The sequence below is a fragment of the Vairimorpha necatrix genome, chromosome 2 (genome assembly GCF_036630325.1).
Source record: "Vairimorpha necatrix chromosome 2, complete sequence".
Taxonomy (NCBI): Eukaryota; Fungi; Microsporidia; family Nosematidae; genus Vairimorpha; species Vairimorpha necatrix.
In genome coordinates this window covers 1,341,705-1,356,877 of record NC_088817.1, presented here as the reverse complement: position 1 = coordinate 1,356,877, position 15,173 = coordinate 1,341,705, and the positions used below count along the sequence as shown (strand labels likewise).

General features: G+C 28.1%; 2 protein-coding genes across 2 annotated transcripts; both read right to left on the bottom strand.

Annotated features, from left to right (window-relative positions):
- Positions 1 to 9,201: 9,201 nt before the first annotated feature.
- VNE69_02258 (uncharacterized protein) lies at positions 9,202 to 9,882 on the bottom strand (the record flags this gene model as incomplete). The annotated part of the gene is made up of 1 exon (XM_065472812.1): positions 9,202 to 9,882. The coding sequence occupies one exon, from the start codon at positions 9,880 to 9,882 to the stop codon at positions 9,202 to 9,204; it is 681 nt and encodes a 226-aa protein (XP_065328884.1).
- A 4,610-nt stretch (positions 9,883 to 14,492) lies between these two features.
- On the bottom strand, positions 14,493 to 15,173 carry VNE69_02257 (uncharacterized protein; the record flags this gene model as incomplete). The annotated part of the gene is made up of 1 exon (XM_065472811.1): positions 14,493 to 15,173. The coding sequence occupies one exon, from the start codon at positions 15,171 to 15,173 to the stop codon at positions 14,493 to 14,495; it is 681 nt and encodes a 226-aa protein (XP_065328883.1).

The window sequence follows — 15,173 nt, the reverse complement described above, 5'->3', positions numbered from 1 at the left end:
ATCATTAACCTTTATAGAATATCATTTTCCATTGTTTGAGTATTGACCTCTGGCAAGACCAAGTAATTTTAAAAACCTTTAAGTTTACCATTATAATAGACACTGCGTTATACGTCTTTAAGTCTAATTTTAGAAAAGATAGGAAATAAAAAAGCTTATAATTCATGAATTCTAATCATTTAAATAATGTATATGAATGTTCTTTTATTATTTTAGAATTGGAAATATATAATAAAAATAATACTAATTTATCGAAAATTATCAAAATGTCAACATTTCGTATTAAAGGTTTAAATACCAGCATCCTTTTTTTGTTTTCTTATAATTTAAATCTCATCTCAGAAGTAAGTAAATTAATCTTGATGAGGCTTTTAGATCCTAATAATAAATTGTGTCATGTCAAGTGGCTTAACATTAGCAAAATATTTGGACGCATTGCAAGATAAATAATTTAGTGATTTTTCTTGAAAAAACCATTTTAAACGATTTTTAAAAAGGTGTTTATTGCTTTATTTTTTAAACGTAATTTATTTGGTGATTAAATTATTTCTTTTAGGTGACATATACAATTTTGAGCGAAATAAAAAACATAAGGAAAAAATCGCTTTTTACAATAAATTAAATATTCGAAAAATGACAATTCTAGCAGCAATATTTTACCTTACAATTTTACAAAAAATAATCATTTAGTCACTGCATTTCTTTTAGAATATTAAAAATAATTTGTCATGTGTCACTTATTGAAAATTTGAAAATTTTATAATTAAGCCCAAGTATATGAATAATATATTACAGCACATTCACGTTTTTTCGCGCTATATATATTAATTATTATTATATATATTTACTAGTATGTTTAGATACGAGTCGACAGTAGGATACATTCAAGTAACAAAATAATGTATGCAAGTCTGATATACTGTTTTTGAACAAGTTGAGAAATGAAGTGAATGATGTCGAGCTTGTAATCTAGTTTTAACAATATCCATGCTTTAGGAACAATAAACAAAATTTAAATACGACTTTTTTTACAAATTATGTGTCATCTCTCTGCGAAAAAGTTGAAATTATCCCTTACGTAACGACTATGAAGGAATAGTAGCTAATTTTCAACGCGCCAATATCGTAGACCATCTATTATAACCAATAACGAAAGCATATATACAGACAAGAGTCCAATAAATATTTAGAAATACTAATTATGTTAATCAGACATGGGCTTGATACTGATCAAGAAAGGGCATGCGAGTGCTACTACTGAGATTTCAAATGGAACTCCGGAAACTGTCAGAAGAGATTGTGAGTGTATCTTGTGAAAAGTAATTAGTATGCAAGATATTATGCCTAAATAAATTATATCATTTTGAATATAATTGCAATTATATTTTCAAAAAAAAAACTAGACTTAATAATATATTTGAGTATATTTGGTCCTTCCCACTATGTCTAAATTATTTAATATGTCTCTAGAATTAAACATATATTTTTTTTACATTAACAAAGAACTCGAGAATGATATTCTAAATCTGTAAATACTTTAAATTTTTAAATTAGAAATAATAAATTAAAATTGTGAAAAATTAAATTATAAAAGGGAATCATTTCCAAGATACGTGTGTTTTTCATTTTCGCTTTCAAATGAAAAAAGGCAGAAAGTATCTTTTAAAATATTATATTTCCAGAGGAGATCAATAAGAACATTATAAAACTTTTTAATTTTCTGCATAATATATATACATATCTTGAAATTTCTCTTTGGTGTGTGCTGACATTTTCCCCACAACTTACAAAACAATTTACATAAATTCGTTTGTTCGGCCGAATCGACAACTTTATTACATCTATTGGTTACGTTTTTCTAACATGATACCCTAGATGTAACATTTGAAAGGTTTTTTTATATTTTACCTAGTACATTAAGCATGTCAAATCAAAAATGTGATTACATTCCTTATGACTTTCGGTGTATAAAATTTATATTACAATTTTCCGAGGCTTTAAAACACAATCTGAAAGGCAAATAACAAAACATAAACATATTATAACGCGTGAGAAATATTTTCAAAACAATGAAAAAACGAATACCATAGTTGAGTTTTTAAGAATTAATGATAATAAAAATCAGAGTCTATAAAAAAACACCATTATACGCAGCTACTTAGATGTAATGTTTATTCTTGAAATATAAAATGTGTTCTCATTAAATGGTAAGTTGGTTATCAAACTTATGTGGCATTTACGTCAAATGTAAACACACCTTTCGTTGAGAAAAATATTGTTTACACGCTACTTTAATTTTTTAAAGTACTACATGGCGACAAAGGCCCGGTTTTATTCTTATAGGTCGATCCTTGAGCTAAAAGATCAATCATACTTCCACATCAAAAAAAATTATCAAACTTCCTTTTTGAGTTGTTTTTTCAGCTTTGGATCAACACAAAGAAAACAAAAGTTCAACGGGTCTATAAAATTCTAGATTTATTCCCACGGGATTAGAGTCTCATTTGTTGAATAAATAAAGAGTAGTCTTCCGTGTTAGTACTTTATGTTTTAGGGCGCCACTAGAAATATGGTGTAAATATGTTTACGTAAGCTTTCAATCGCGATATAAAAAAATGTTCCTTTTTTGAACAACTCTAATTGTCAAATGTTATGGCTATCTACAGCTTATATAAAATTGTTTTAGTGAATAAACACTTATATAACACAGCTAGAACTTCTATATAGTGAAAAAACATCCTGTTTCCAAGGTAGATTTTTGATATATTCTTAGTTTAAGATTTATAAGTTTCCATGTAATTCTCGCAGATAACCCATTCAATGTATAATTTTAGACATCAAATTTTATAAATATTTTTTTACATCAAATGTGTGAGATCTTATAAGAAAAACATAAAAAATTATTTTTTTGACGCGAGATAGCAACAAAATTAAATATGAGTACGTACGATAGGTTCAAAAAGGAAAGTTATTAGGGGATTTGAAATATATTTTTGATATAATTCATATAAGAAACTTTTGAATACTACAAACCAAAAAAAATCGCGGAATTAGATTTAAGCACATTCAACACTACTATGATTTGCATCTTGATAATTTGTGTAAAATAATTAAACAAAAAAAAAATTATATGAAGAGGCACAAGAACTATAAGTGAATTATATTGAGCTTATAACATGAGAGTTTAGTCTACGGTTTGCTCGAACTTAGAACAGCTATTATTTTTAAATAACTACAAAAATTTGACTTCGATATATTAATCTAAAGGCCGTAGAAATTTAAAATATAGGTTTATATTTTTTCAATTATTAAGTAGGAAATTTAGATGTTCCAAAAGAATTTATAGTACTTGAGATTATATTTTCATCTAATTATACTCAACATCTTACACATCAAAATATTCTGAATTAAACTTCTAGCACAGTAATTTCGCGTATCTATTGAACTTTTTTTACTGGGGATTCGTATAACTATTATTCTAACCCGCCTAAACTGATTCACATTAGATATAATTAGCGGGTAAGATTTCAAATGCCAACGAGAGATATAGTCGTATTAAATATACAGCTTTACTTGCGTCCTCTTTTTGCATACGCACCCTTACCTACCATACTACCATTTTTCCCTTTAATAAATCACGTTGACCAGTTGACTCATCCGAAGTTTTTTTTTTGCAGTACTAAGTAATTTTGTGAGATAGAATGTGCTGGGCCGACCGGGTTACTTCTTCTAGATCTTTAATTGGATAGATAGTTACTCTGAGAGTTTCAAGTTAAGTTTCTTAACGCATCAAGTCTTTCTCTCATATTGTAAATCTAGACCTCTTCATATCGTTCTTAGTTTGTGTTTTTCTATTAGCAGCAGTGCTTTATTTTCTAGAGGCCATAGAAGTTTCATAACATCATAAGGAATTTTTGTTGAAACATTACATTATGAACGGAACTAAAAGATCCTCTTAAAAAGACTTCTGATGCTAATAAAGAACATTCAGTTCTTTATAATAAATACAATGATTGTTGCGCAAAGGTAATAACACTTTTTAAAATTTTGTTGTCTAAAAATTGTAATCAAAGAGAATTATAGCGAAATGAACCGTAAAAATTTATCTTAAAATGTTAAAAAAAAAATTTAGACATTAGGTCAAATTTGCTCTGCTTAAAAAATGTCAGTTATATATAATAATATTACTTTGAACTAAACATTTCTAATTCAAAACAAAATAATTTTTAGATAGAGATTGCCAGATGTTTATCTGCGCATTTTAGTTTTAAAAAATTAGTGCATACGAAATGCTGTTTGGAAGGCATACAATATTGTTTAATTCATTAAAATAGTTGTGTTACTAAACCATAAAATTTTATTTTTAATAATCCAATAAGTTGTAATTAATATATATTGTGTTTATTTTCCATAATGAGGGGTAAAAATAATAAGGATATATAACATCCCCCCTCCAAGACGGTAGTCTCATACTAGAACTCATTAATCCCAAGCAGACCTTTTAAATCATAATGCCGCTTTTTCACGATCCTACCATTTTCCAAACTAACTAAGTACGAGTCACCTCCGCAAACTTCCTTGATAACACCATATCCTAAAAACCTTCCTTTCTCATACTTACTACAACCCGATCAGTTCTTTTTCTTCGCTACCCTAACTCTCTGACCTTTATAGAATTTCTCTCTTTTGCGAGCCACAAACCTCCTACTATAAAATCCTTCAGGTCCATTCTCGATCATAACATGGCCCGTTTCGTCTCTTGAGGCCTCAAACGGTGTATATCTCAACCCTTCATGATAGCTGTTATTATAACGCCATATACATCTATTAACCTTGGCTTCAAAATCCACAGCATCATCTTTCAATATTCCTTCTCTTATGGTTCCTATTACCCTTTCCACTCTTCCATTACTTCTATGACTTTCTACGCTTACTTTCCTATGTAATACATTTTCCTCTGAACACCAATTCCTCATATATTCATTACTAAATTCTTTACCGTTGTCAGTAATTATTTCTACCGGTTTCATTCCTGATCCACACAACTGTTTTAAAAATCCTACAACCGAGCTTCCGCGTTTGTCCTCTATTACTTTTCCCCAAACGATCCTAGTATAATAATCAATCACGACCAACACATATTTCCCTAAATCTCTAAACTCAATCAAATCCAAAGCAACCTTTTCCAAATAAAATCTTGAACTAACAAAATCACAACCACCACTCTTTTTCCTATTATATATTTGGCAAACTTCACACTTCTTTAAAACATCCTCGATATCCTTCTTCATACCCGGCCAATAAAATTCAAACTTCATTGCATAGTACACTGATCCTAAACTTCTATGTCCCAAATTTTCATGAGCATTGACAATTAAACCTTCACGCAATTCTTTCTTTGGAATCTCCGCTTCTCTACCAGAGTCAAATACCCAAATTTCCTTCCCATCAACAACTTTAACATGCTTGTCCCATTTACCCTGTGCCTGTTTAATACTTCTCTCCTTATTCATTAGCGTTTTCTCATTTTCATGTACCCTACTCAGTGCATCTGCTACAACCATGGTACTAGGCTCTCTATATTCAATGCTAAAGTCGAACTCTTGAATCTTTTCAATCCACCTGTTAATTCTATTATTGTTAAATGCTGGTTTATTTCTAATCTCGATCAATGCCTTATGATCAGTTTCTACCCTAAATCTTCTTCCGCGTAGTTCATATTCAAACTTTTTAATTCCCCAAAAGACTGCATACATCTCCTTCTCACTGATTCCATATCTCGTTTCCGTAGGCGTAAACTTTTTTGATGCCCACTGTACTGGTACCCAATTACCTTGATCATCTTCCTGCATTAAAACAGCACCCATTCCAACATTACTCGCATCCGTGCGTAACAAAAATTCCTTATTATAATTAACAATTGCTAAACCTTTTAAATCCCTAATCACTTCCCTTAAACTAGTATATTCTTTTTCCATTTCTTCTGTCCATTTCCAATTACTTCCTCGTCCTTTAAGAGAATCCGTCAACGCCAATGTACGTTTTGCATAATTATCAATATGATTTCTAAACCATCCAGCCAGCCCAAGAAACTTCCTAACATCTGATACACACTCCGGTTTGGGAAATTCTAACGCTTCATTTTGCTTTATTTCAGATGGCAGTATCTGTTTGCCATTAACTGTTACTCCTAACAACATCACCTCTCGTTTACATAATTGAACCTTAGCCAAATTAATTTTCATACTATTCTCCTCTAATATATCCACAGCCTCTTTCAACAATTTGTCGTGACCCTCTATTGTCTTACTATGAATCACAATATCGTCCATATAAATTTCGATTCCCTTACCAATAAATTTTTCAAAAATCCCATTCATTATTCTTTGTAATATCTGCGGTGAGTTTTTAAACCCCATGACCATCGAATTCCACTCGTATACCTTTTTATTAAACTCAAAAGCCGTCTTAAACCTATCCTTCTCTTCAATCTCAATACTATAAAACCCCTCCTTTAGATCTATCACGGTAAAAAATTCAGATACCTTGTACTTCTAATAACATCTCTTATCCTAGTTAACTCATAAGGATCCTTCTCTACAATGTCATTAAGAGCAATTAAATTACTTACTAATCTTATATCACCATTCGGTTTCTCAATCGCTCTAATGGGATTTCTCCAGTCAGATGTCGACCTTCTAATTATCTTTCTTCTTTCCAAACTATTAATATAATCTTCCGTCTTCTTCAACAAAGCCTGAGCTATAGCCTGCCCTTTTTTAACAACTTTCTTGCCTTCTTGAGTCTTGATAATACATTTTTCAACCTTACAAAAACTAATATCTTCATCCTCTCTTCCTCCTACCCGTGAAATAATCTCCTCTAAATACGCGATGCCTCTTACATCCCTTCTCAACAGAACTCTCTTATTATTGTCCCTTTTGCTATAATCTTGTATATCCCCTAAATTTTTCTTCTTACGTTTCCCACCATCAACATTATAATAATCACATTTGTCCGAATTGGAATCGTCATCACATTTACCCTCTAAGTCTAATTGCACTTTACATTTACCAACATAATTAAAACTACTTTTATTTCTTCTGTCTTCAGAATCTCGCCTCATTCCCCTACAAAATCTAACACTATGGCCTAACTTCCCACAATTGTAGCAACGCATATTCTTTTTATTTTCCTCACGAGACAACTTATTCTTCTCCTCAAATTTAGCCCATAACGCTAGGGACAACTCTTCAAATTCTTTTTTTCTCACTTGTTCCTTTTCCTCCTGAATAGCTAGCAACTCTAATTTTTCCTCAATTTCCTTCCAACTACCCTCTTGCGAGATCCTCTCAACAATAAAATTTCTCAATAAAATAGAACCTCTCCTAAAAATTTCTAATTTAAATCCACACTCATCAATTTTCTCTAAAAACAACTCATAAACAATCCTTTTAACCTCTTTTAATAATATTCTAGCCTCTTGGCCACGGTCCTCCTTTGTAGACCCATTTTCTGGTATCGCCCCCATGTGTTTATTTTCCATAATGAGGGGTAAAAATAATAAGGATATATAACATATATAATGGAGTATTAAGAATATAAAGAAAGAAAATATAAACATTTAGCTCTAAATTTTGAACGAAATAAAACATTTTTATTAATCATGGTCAGTACGTGCTTATGATCTACGAATAAAAATATTGTGTACTTATATATAAAAAAATTTCATGCCAGTCATACCTTGCAAAGGTTTATATTAAAATTAATTATAGTTATTGAAACTGTTCTGCCATCGGTATAAAACAATATATACCGATTTCGATAATGTTGTGTATTTACCTTTCGATAATTTATAAATAGACAAAGATGCGGTATTATATTATCATAAACAAAAACAAACAATACTCTGACTATAAAAAAACTCAATCAACGTATAGAAAATTTTCTAAATCATTATTAAAAATCATCTCAAAAAAATTTATATAATATATGCTATTTCAGTACACTTTTTGTGATCATTCGATTTATGAGGTTATAAACAAATCAAGAATATTTTTTTCCGTATATGCGTCAATCTGCAAGTAATAACGTATGTTTAAGGTAAAAATTTATCTACGGGCTTATTTTATGAGATCGCTAAATAGAGATCTTATAAGTTGACTTGTTCTTTTTTACCTTTTGTATCTACTCTAATAAATATCTTAAATAATCTGTCAAGTGTGCCATTACCTATAATTGTAGATGCATAATTAAACAATGTATCAGAAAAATTTTAAGCCTTTTTTATTTGTTATATGCGAATAAAGTAAGTTATTAGATTTAAATCATAAAATTAGCATTAATTAGACAAATACAAAAGTCAACCTCTTATTGCTTTACAATATTAAGGTTTTTATTTTAAATTTCGGATATAAATATGTTATGTTTTTTATTTAACTTTCACATTAAAAATTTTAATAGAAACATAAATTTATTTTTCATAAGCAGATAATTATCACTTAGGATAATAATACGTGTTGTAAAAAAATTAACACAATATTATTTTACGAAACTAAAATATATGAACTTTAATTGAAAAACTATCAAATAAAGAAAAGGTGTGCAATATGAGGTATCGATGTGTAGCATAGAAACACACTATAACATGTAATGTTACAATATTTTTTCATACAAATACGTCCTAGTTATTGGTAGAAAGAAATAAAATGAGATAATCAAATAAAATATGCTAAAAATACAATTTGACAGTATAATAACAAGCAAATACAAAGAAATTAGAACGAATGAGGAGTACCACCACACATAACCACATATGTATTCTAAAAATGACCTTTTTGCTCAAGTATACAAAAATTATTAATGTGAATTGAAGTATAGATACTAGTCGATCAATAGATCCTATTGAAAAAGTAGACTAGAAATTTAGCATGAATTTTTTAGAAATATACAACAAATAGGACGGCATCTATAATCTACCAGTCATGTCAATAAAAACTCGTGAAAGAGTAAAAAGCAAAAGGCCTTTAAAGTAGCTTAGATATTTTAATAAAGTTGTTTTTGTTCAAATCTTTTATTTTTTTATGACATTTTAATACGTATTTATTATACAATAAGCAGGCATACATATAGTGAACATTTTAATAACAATAAAATCAAAATAATTTAATATACAGTGGGTAAAAAACTAATGAAGAATGATTAGATTTCAAGAGTAATTTTTGAAAAAGTAAATTTTTTTCTTACTTCGTCATCTTCATCGACAATGGATTCTAATGTCCAGATTAAAAGATCATAAATATTTTCGCTAAAAATATTCGTTATTTCCCATGGACAGAAGCGTTTAGTTCTTAATTTTATTTTTGTTCTCAATTTATCAAGCAATAATTTATTGTATTCATAATCTAAATCAAAAAAAGAAAGTATATAGATTAGCCTATAACACTTAAATGCTAATGATTTTAGGAACAAATACGGATATTCTTCATCATTCTCCTGTTCGAGGTTTCTTATAAAATGTAATACATAAAAATAAAAATTATCAAAATTAAAAATTTTTCGTCTCAATGTCTTTGACTGAACCATCCTTTGAATCTTTTTTTTAAATGGTCTCGCATCTCTAAAGATATGATAAACATGCCAAGACGCGATTCTTACTTTTCTAAATTCAATTAAACTTAAATCAAGTACTTCTACGTTAGAAAAGTATTCAGTAGTAAGACAAAAGGTATGATTTGAAATTTCTTCGAGATATGAACTTTTAGCATTGTATTCGACAGTTTGATTGTTTTTTGATTCATTGGTTTTTACCATTGTTTTTGTATGCAAGTCGAGTACATCTCTACTCAGTTTACAAGTACTATAAAATAATAGAAACATCATTTGGGTTAATTTTTTTTGTTATATATATAGCTATAAAAAAAATATTTAAAGTGACTTTATTTAAGTATTTTTAATTGAAATTTAGAAATACAAAGTTTACTGCCTTTGGCTTTTACATGTTGTTTTCAATCATTTTCAGTTAATATGTAAACTTTTAATTAGCATATTTAAATATTATATTTTGATGCTTTTAATTAACAATTAAAATTTTATTTTGACACTTTTAATTACAATCTACGGTTTTTTTATATTATTCAATGTATCAGCTAGCTGGCTTGTATAGTTAACTTTTAAACTAATTATGTACATTCGATTTTTTTTATTTTTGAAATCTACAGAAAGTTTAGTTTTAAAGGCAGTTCAAGGTTAAAACAAGTTTACAAGATATATTTTATACATGTCGAACAATGAAAGCTTTATATTTTTTCATGCATACTAACATAAATGTGGGTCATTTGTTGTTTAATCAGTACAAGTGATTTTCAAACGTAAAACACAATTGACTTTTTAATTAAGGATTTTTACACACTAAAATGCCTGTATCTCCAAAAATTATTTTGATTTGATAAGCATACTGAACGTAAAACAGAGATATAATTATGTTTAATGTAGAGAAAATCATAAAATGCGACCATAAATATGTTCCTTAATCTCAGCACTATTATTTTATTTCATATATACGTCAATAGAAATTTCTCTCTAACTTATATATGATATTTTTAAAATACATGCAAATTAAAACATTCATACAGAATTAAGGAAAAATTAATTAATTAATGTTGAATTAGAATAACATGATAGCAAACAAAAACTTAAAATAATACAATCAATGTTTAACCTTTTTGTACCATGAAGCTGCTGTCAAATCTGTTAATAAATTTAATTTTAGTTAACGTAATAAATAATCAATTTCAAATGAAAAACAAAATCATGTATTTAAAATATGAAAGACTAGTTGTCGAATCGAAGACAAATCTATGAATCTACATGAAAATTTTTAATAGCATAAAAACTATGCTGGTATTTCACAAAAAATTAGTGCTGTTATCTAAAGACAGGCAAAAAATGCAGATTGTTTGATTTTATATTCGATGAAATATATTTATACCAAAAAATTATCATAGAAAACTTGTGTAATTCTTCAGTTTAGATAGTTTTACATCAAGAATAAAATAGATAACATTAATAGCTGAAAACTAAATCAAAGTATAACAGTTGGTAACTCAATCTAAGTGATTAAAGAGAGTCAAAAACTTGAAAGTATTAGTATAGTACAAGGAAAATTTTTTATACGAAATTAAGACCATAATTCATATCTCTATTATTATTACCTTTCCAATGGGTTATTAATAATAATCTGTACCATATTAAAAAGCTATAACAATTTTTTTTATTGATAAAGATAGATAAACAATGTATTGATTTAATCAAAATGTAAATATATACAAATAAAACTTATACATATATAAACCGCCTGATGTTTATGACGATCTAAAATTACTTGCGGAAAATGAAACAGTATTGAAAGAGATGATAGATTAAACGCAAAGATTTTTCGATACTGTAGGCCTAGAAATTAATGCGAAAAAATCAGATACAAATAGTAAAAAGTGTAAAGTAGAGGTAAGCTGCTAGGGGGGCATGAGGGGTATAAATAGTTAGGTATCACAGAAATCCGTGATGTTACATAATGAAGAAAACGAAAAAGAATATAAAAAAATCTTATTAAGAATTGAAAAGCTGCGTAAGACAAAGCTAATAAAAAACATTTATTTAAAGCAATGAATAAACATGGAATAAGCTCAATTAACTATTTTATAGGGATAATAGATGCCGAACCAGAGAAATACAAGACCATAGACGACAACATATGAAAATTATTGACTAAAAATCATGTCCATTAACAACAGTTAATAAAGAAAGATTATATATTTTTAGAACCGAACTTAAAAGAGGGCTCCAATGCATAAAACATAGAATTGGAAGTTTGTTATTACAATTGGCCAAAGGCATTGAATGCACAAAAAAATCTTTTCTAAGCCGCAAAGCAAAATTAAACTCCGAGAAATTGGTTACACATATTTATCAACCAATGAAGGATCCATTAAAGAGAAATATAAACTTTAAAAACGTCACGGTTAAAACTTAAATAGAGTCTTAAACCAAAACTCTTTATAGCTATATAAAATAAAAAAAAACCATTCAAAGCTATCTAGACCACGAGACGATCCACTCGTTGATATAAAGAGGCTGTTATGTGGCTTACAAAAAAAAATATAGGCCCAAGAGAGGAAGGCAATTTATGTACATTAAAAGATCGTCACATATTTTTAGAAAAACAGAAAAAATGCTAAAATGCCATTAACATGCAAGGACAGTATATAGTATGGCCACCTAATGTGATCGTATACTTTCACATGATTACATGAGAGGGCACAATAAGGCACTGCAATGCATAAACCTTTAGACATGCAAGACGTATGGATTATTCCAGGCTTAAAAAATTAAGAAATCATTTAGTCCATATGTGTAGCTAATAAGTATTTTGAGATAAAAGCTGACGCTAGGATACATTCATCTATCGAAATAAATTATAACAAGCCTGATGTAATAATTGTGGTTAAGTTGAGAAAAGAATTTATCGTTTTTGAAGTTAGAAAAACAAGCTTTAATAACCTTCATGATGTAGAAACAGAAAAGAAACAATAATCGACTTGCTTGAAAATCATGTTGCTTCTCTCTATAATATATCCCGAAAATTATTTTTTATGTGATGACTTGGGATGGAATAGTAACTAATTATAACCGCTCGAATATAAAAAGCTTATATTTAAACCCAGAACACAAGCATATATACAGACAAGGGTCCTTAAAATTGCTTAAGAAAGCTCAACTATGTCAATCGAACATGGGCTTGATACTGAACAGGAAGGGTATTCGCGGACTTAATATGTGGATTTCTGAAGGAACTCCGGGAACTATTTAGAAGAAATTGTGAGTCTAGATTGTGAAAGTAATTAGTAAGTAAGATATTATACTCAAATAGATTTTCTATATCGGGTTCAGTACGTGCTTATAATCTATGAATAAAGGATTGTGACTTATTTTATTTAAGAATAATTGCCATGTAAAACATGTAAAAAATTTAAGTTAAGATTTGATTCATATTTAATTATAACTGTTCTGCCATCAAAACACAGACATTATATATCAATTGCATGTTATGTACTTACCTTTAAATTATTTATAAATAGACGAAAATGCAGTATTATGTTTTTATCAACAAAAACAAATAATTTCTAGGATTATCCAATGACGAATTCAACGTATAGAAATTTTTTAATTTTCTGTAAATAATATCGAAAACATACCAATAAAATTCGTTCATTATAGATTATATTCAGTACAATTTTTGTGATTCTTAAATTTAATGAATAATAAATAAATCTAATGTATGTTTTGGCCTTAAAATATCTTTTTGGATGTAAAAACTTATTTTTTAACATTAAAAATTAATGCATGGAGCGAATTCTTTGATATCTCCATATACTAATCTTAAAGTTAACTTGTACTATTTTCTACCCTTTGTATCTAGTCTGATAAATATCTTAATAATCTGGCAAGGCTGTCATTATGTATAATTGTAGATAGTTATTAAACGAGGTATCAGAAAAAAAAAACTATGTTTTTGTATTTGTAATGTACGTTAAGTAAAGTATACAATATAAATCATATAATTTGTATTAGGAAGAACATATACATATTCGGACTTTTATTGAAATACAATATTGAGGTTTTCATTTTCGATTTCGAATATAAATATGATATGTTTTGTAATTATTTTCCTCATATTAAACATGTAGAATAGAAACATCAACGTAATTTCATACTCGGATAATTTTTACTTTTGATATAGATACGTTCAGTACAAAAAGGTAAAAGTCTATAATATCTTACAAAACTACAATATAAGAACAAAAGATGAAAAACTAATCGAAAAAAAATTGTTTGCATTCGAAAGCCCAAAATTCAACATAGAAACACAATATAACATGTGATTTTACATATATGCCTTCATACTAATATGTACCAGCTAATAATGTAATGAAAATAAATAAGATCACGTAAATAAAATAGGTTAATAATACAATTAAAAAGTATAATAAAACTAACGACCACAAAGATCATCGCAAGAATGAATAATGGCGCAACACAAATGCCAACTTATGTATGCTAATAATAACAATACCATATAAGGATTCAAAATATTATTTGCGTGAAGCGAAGATTAGATAATTATCAATCAATAAATCCTACAGAAAAAGTAGACTAAATATCAGCATGAAGTTTCTAAAATGTATAACAAACAGGACGACATCTAAGATCTCAATCAACCTTGTCAATAAAAAATCATGAAAGCGTATACTTCACTAAGCGTTGATAGTGACTTGATATTTTATATAGTTGCTTCTGTGTAAATAATAGTTAACATTTATATTTTATACATATTTCATACGATAAGGAGCATACATATAATTAAAATTTTAAAAGCGAAAAAATAAATTAAAACATTATTTAATATACAATGGGTAAAAAAATAATTAGTATGATTAGTTTTCGAAGTTTAATTTAGATAATGTAAATTTTTTTCTTATATGTTCATCTTCGTATACAACGGATTCTAATGCTTCGATTAAATAATCATAAATTTTTTCGTTATAAAGTTTCGTTATTTTCCATGGACAGTGATCTGCAGTTCTTAATATCATTTTTTTTCTCATTATATCAAACAAGTCCCTACAATATACATCATCTATTATAACAAACGAAAATAAATAAATTAGTTTATAACTTTGTAATGCTAGTGATCTTAAGAACAAATACGGATATTCATCATCACGTACCTGTGGAAGGTTTCTAATAAAAAAGTTAACATAAAAATTAAAATTAGTAAATTCAAAAATTTTCCGTCTCATTACCTTTGACTTTACCATTCTTCGAATCTTTTTTTTAAATGGTTTTGCTTTCCTAAGAATTTTATAAACATGCCAAGACGCAACTCTTAGAAATGTATATTCGATTTGACTCAAATCGAGTTTTTCTAGATTAGAAAAGTAATCAGTAGTATTACAATAAATATAATTTGAAGTTTCTTCATGATATAAACTATTAGTACTATATTCTACAGTTGTTTTGTTAGTTGTCTCATTGGTTTTTACCATTGTTTTTGTATGCAAGTCGAGTACATCTCTACTCAGTTTACAAGTACTATAAAATAATAGAAACATCAT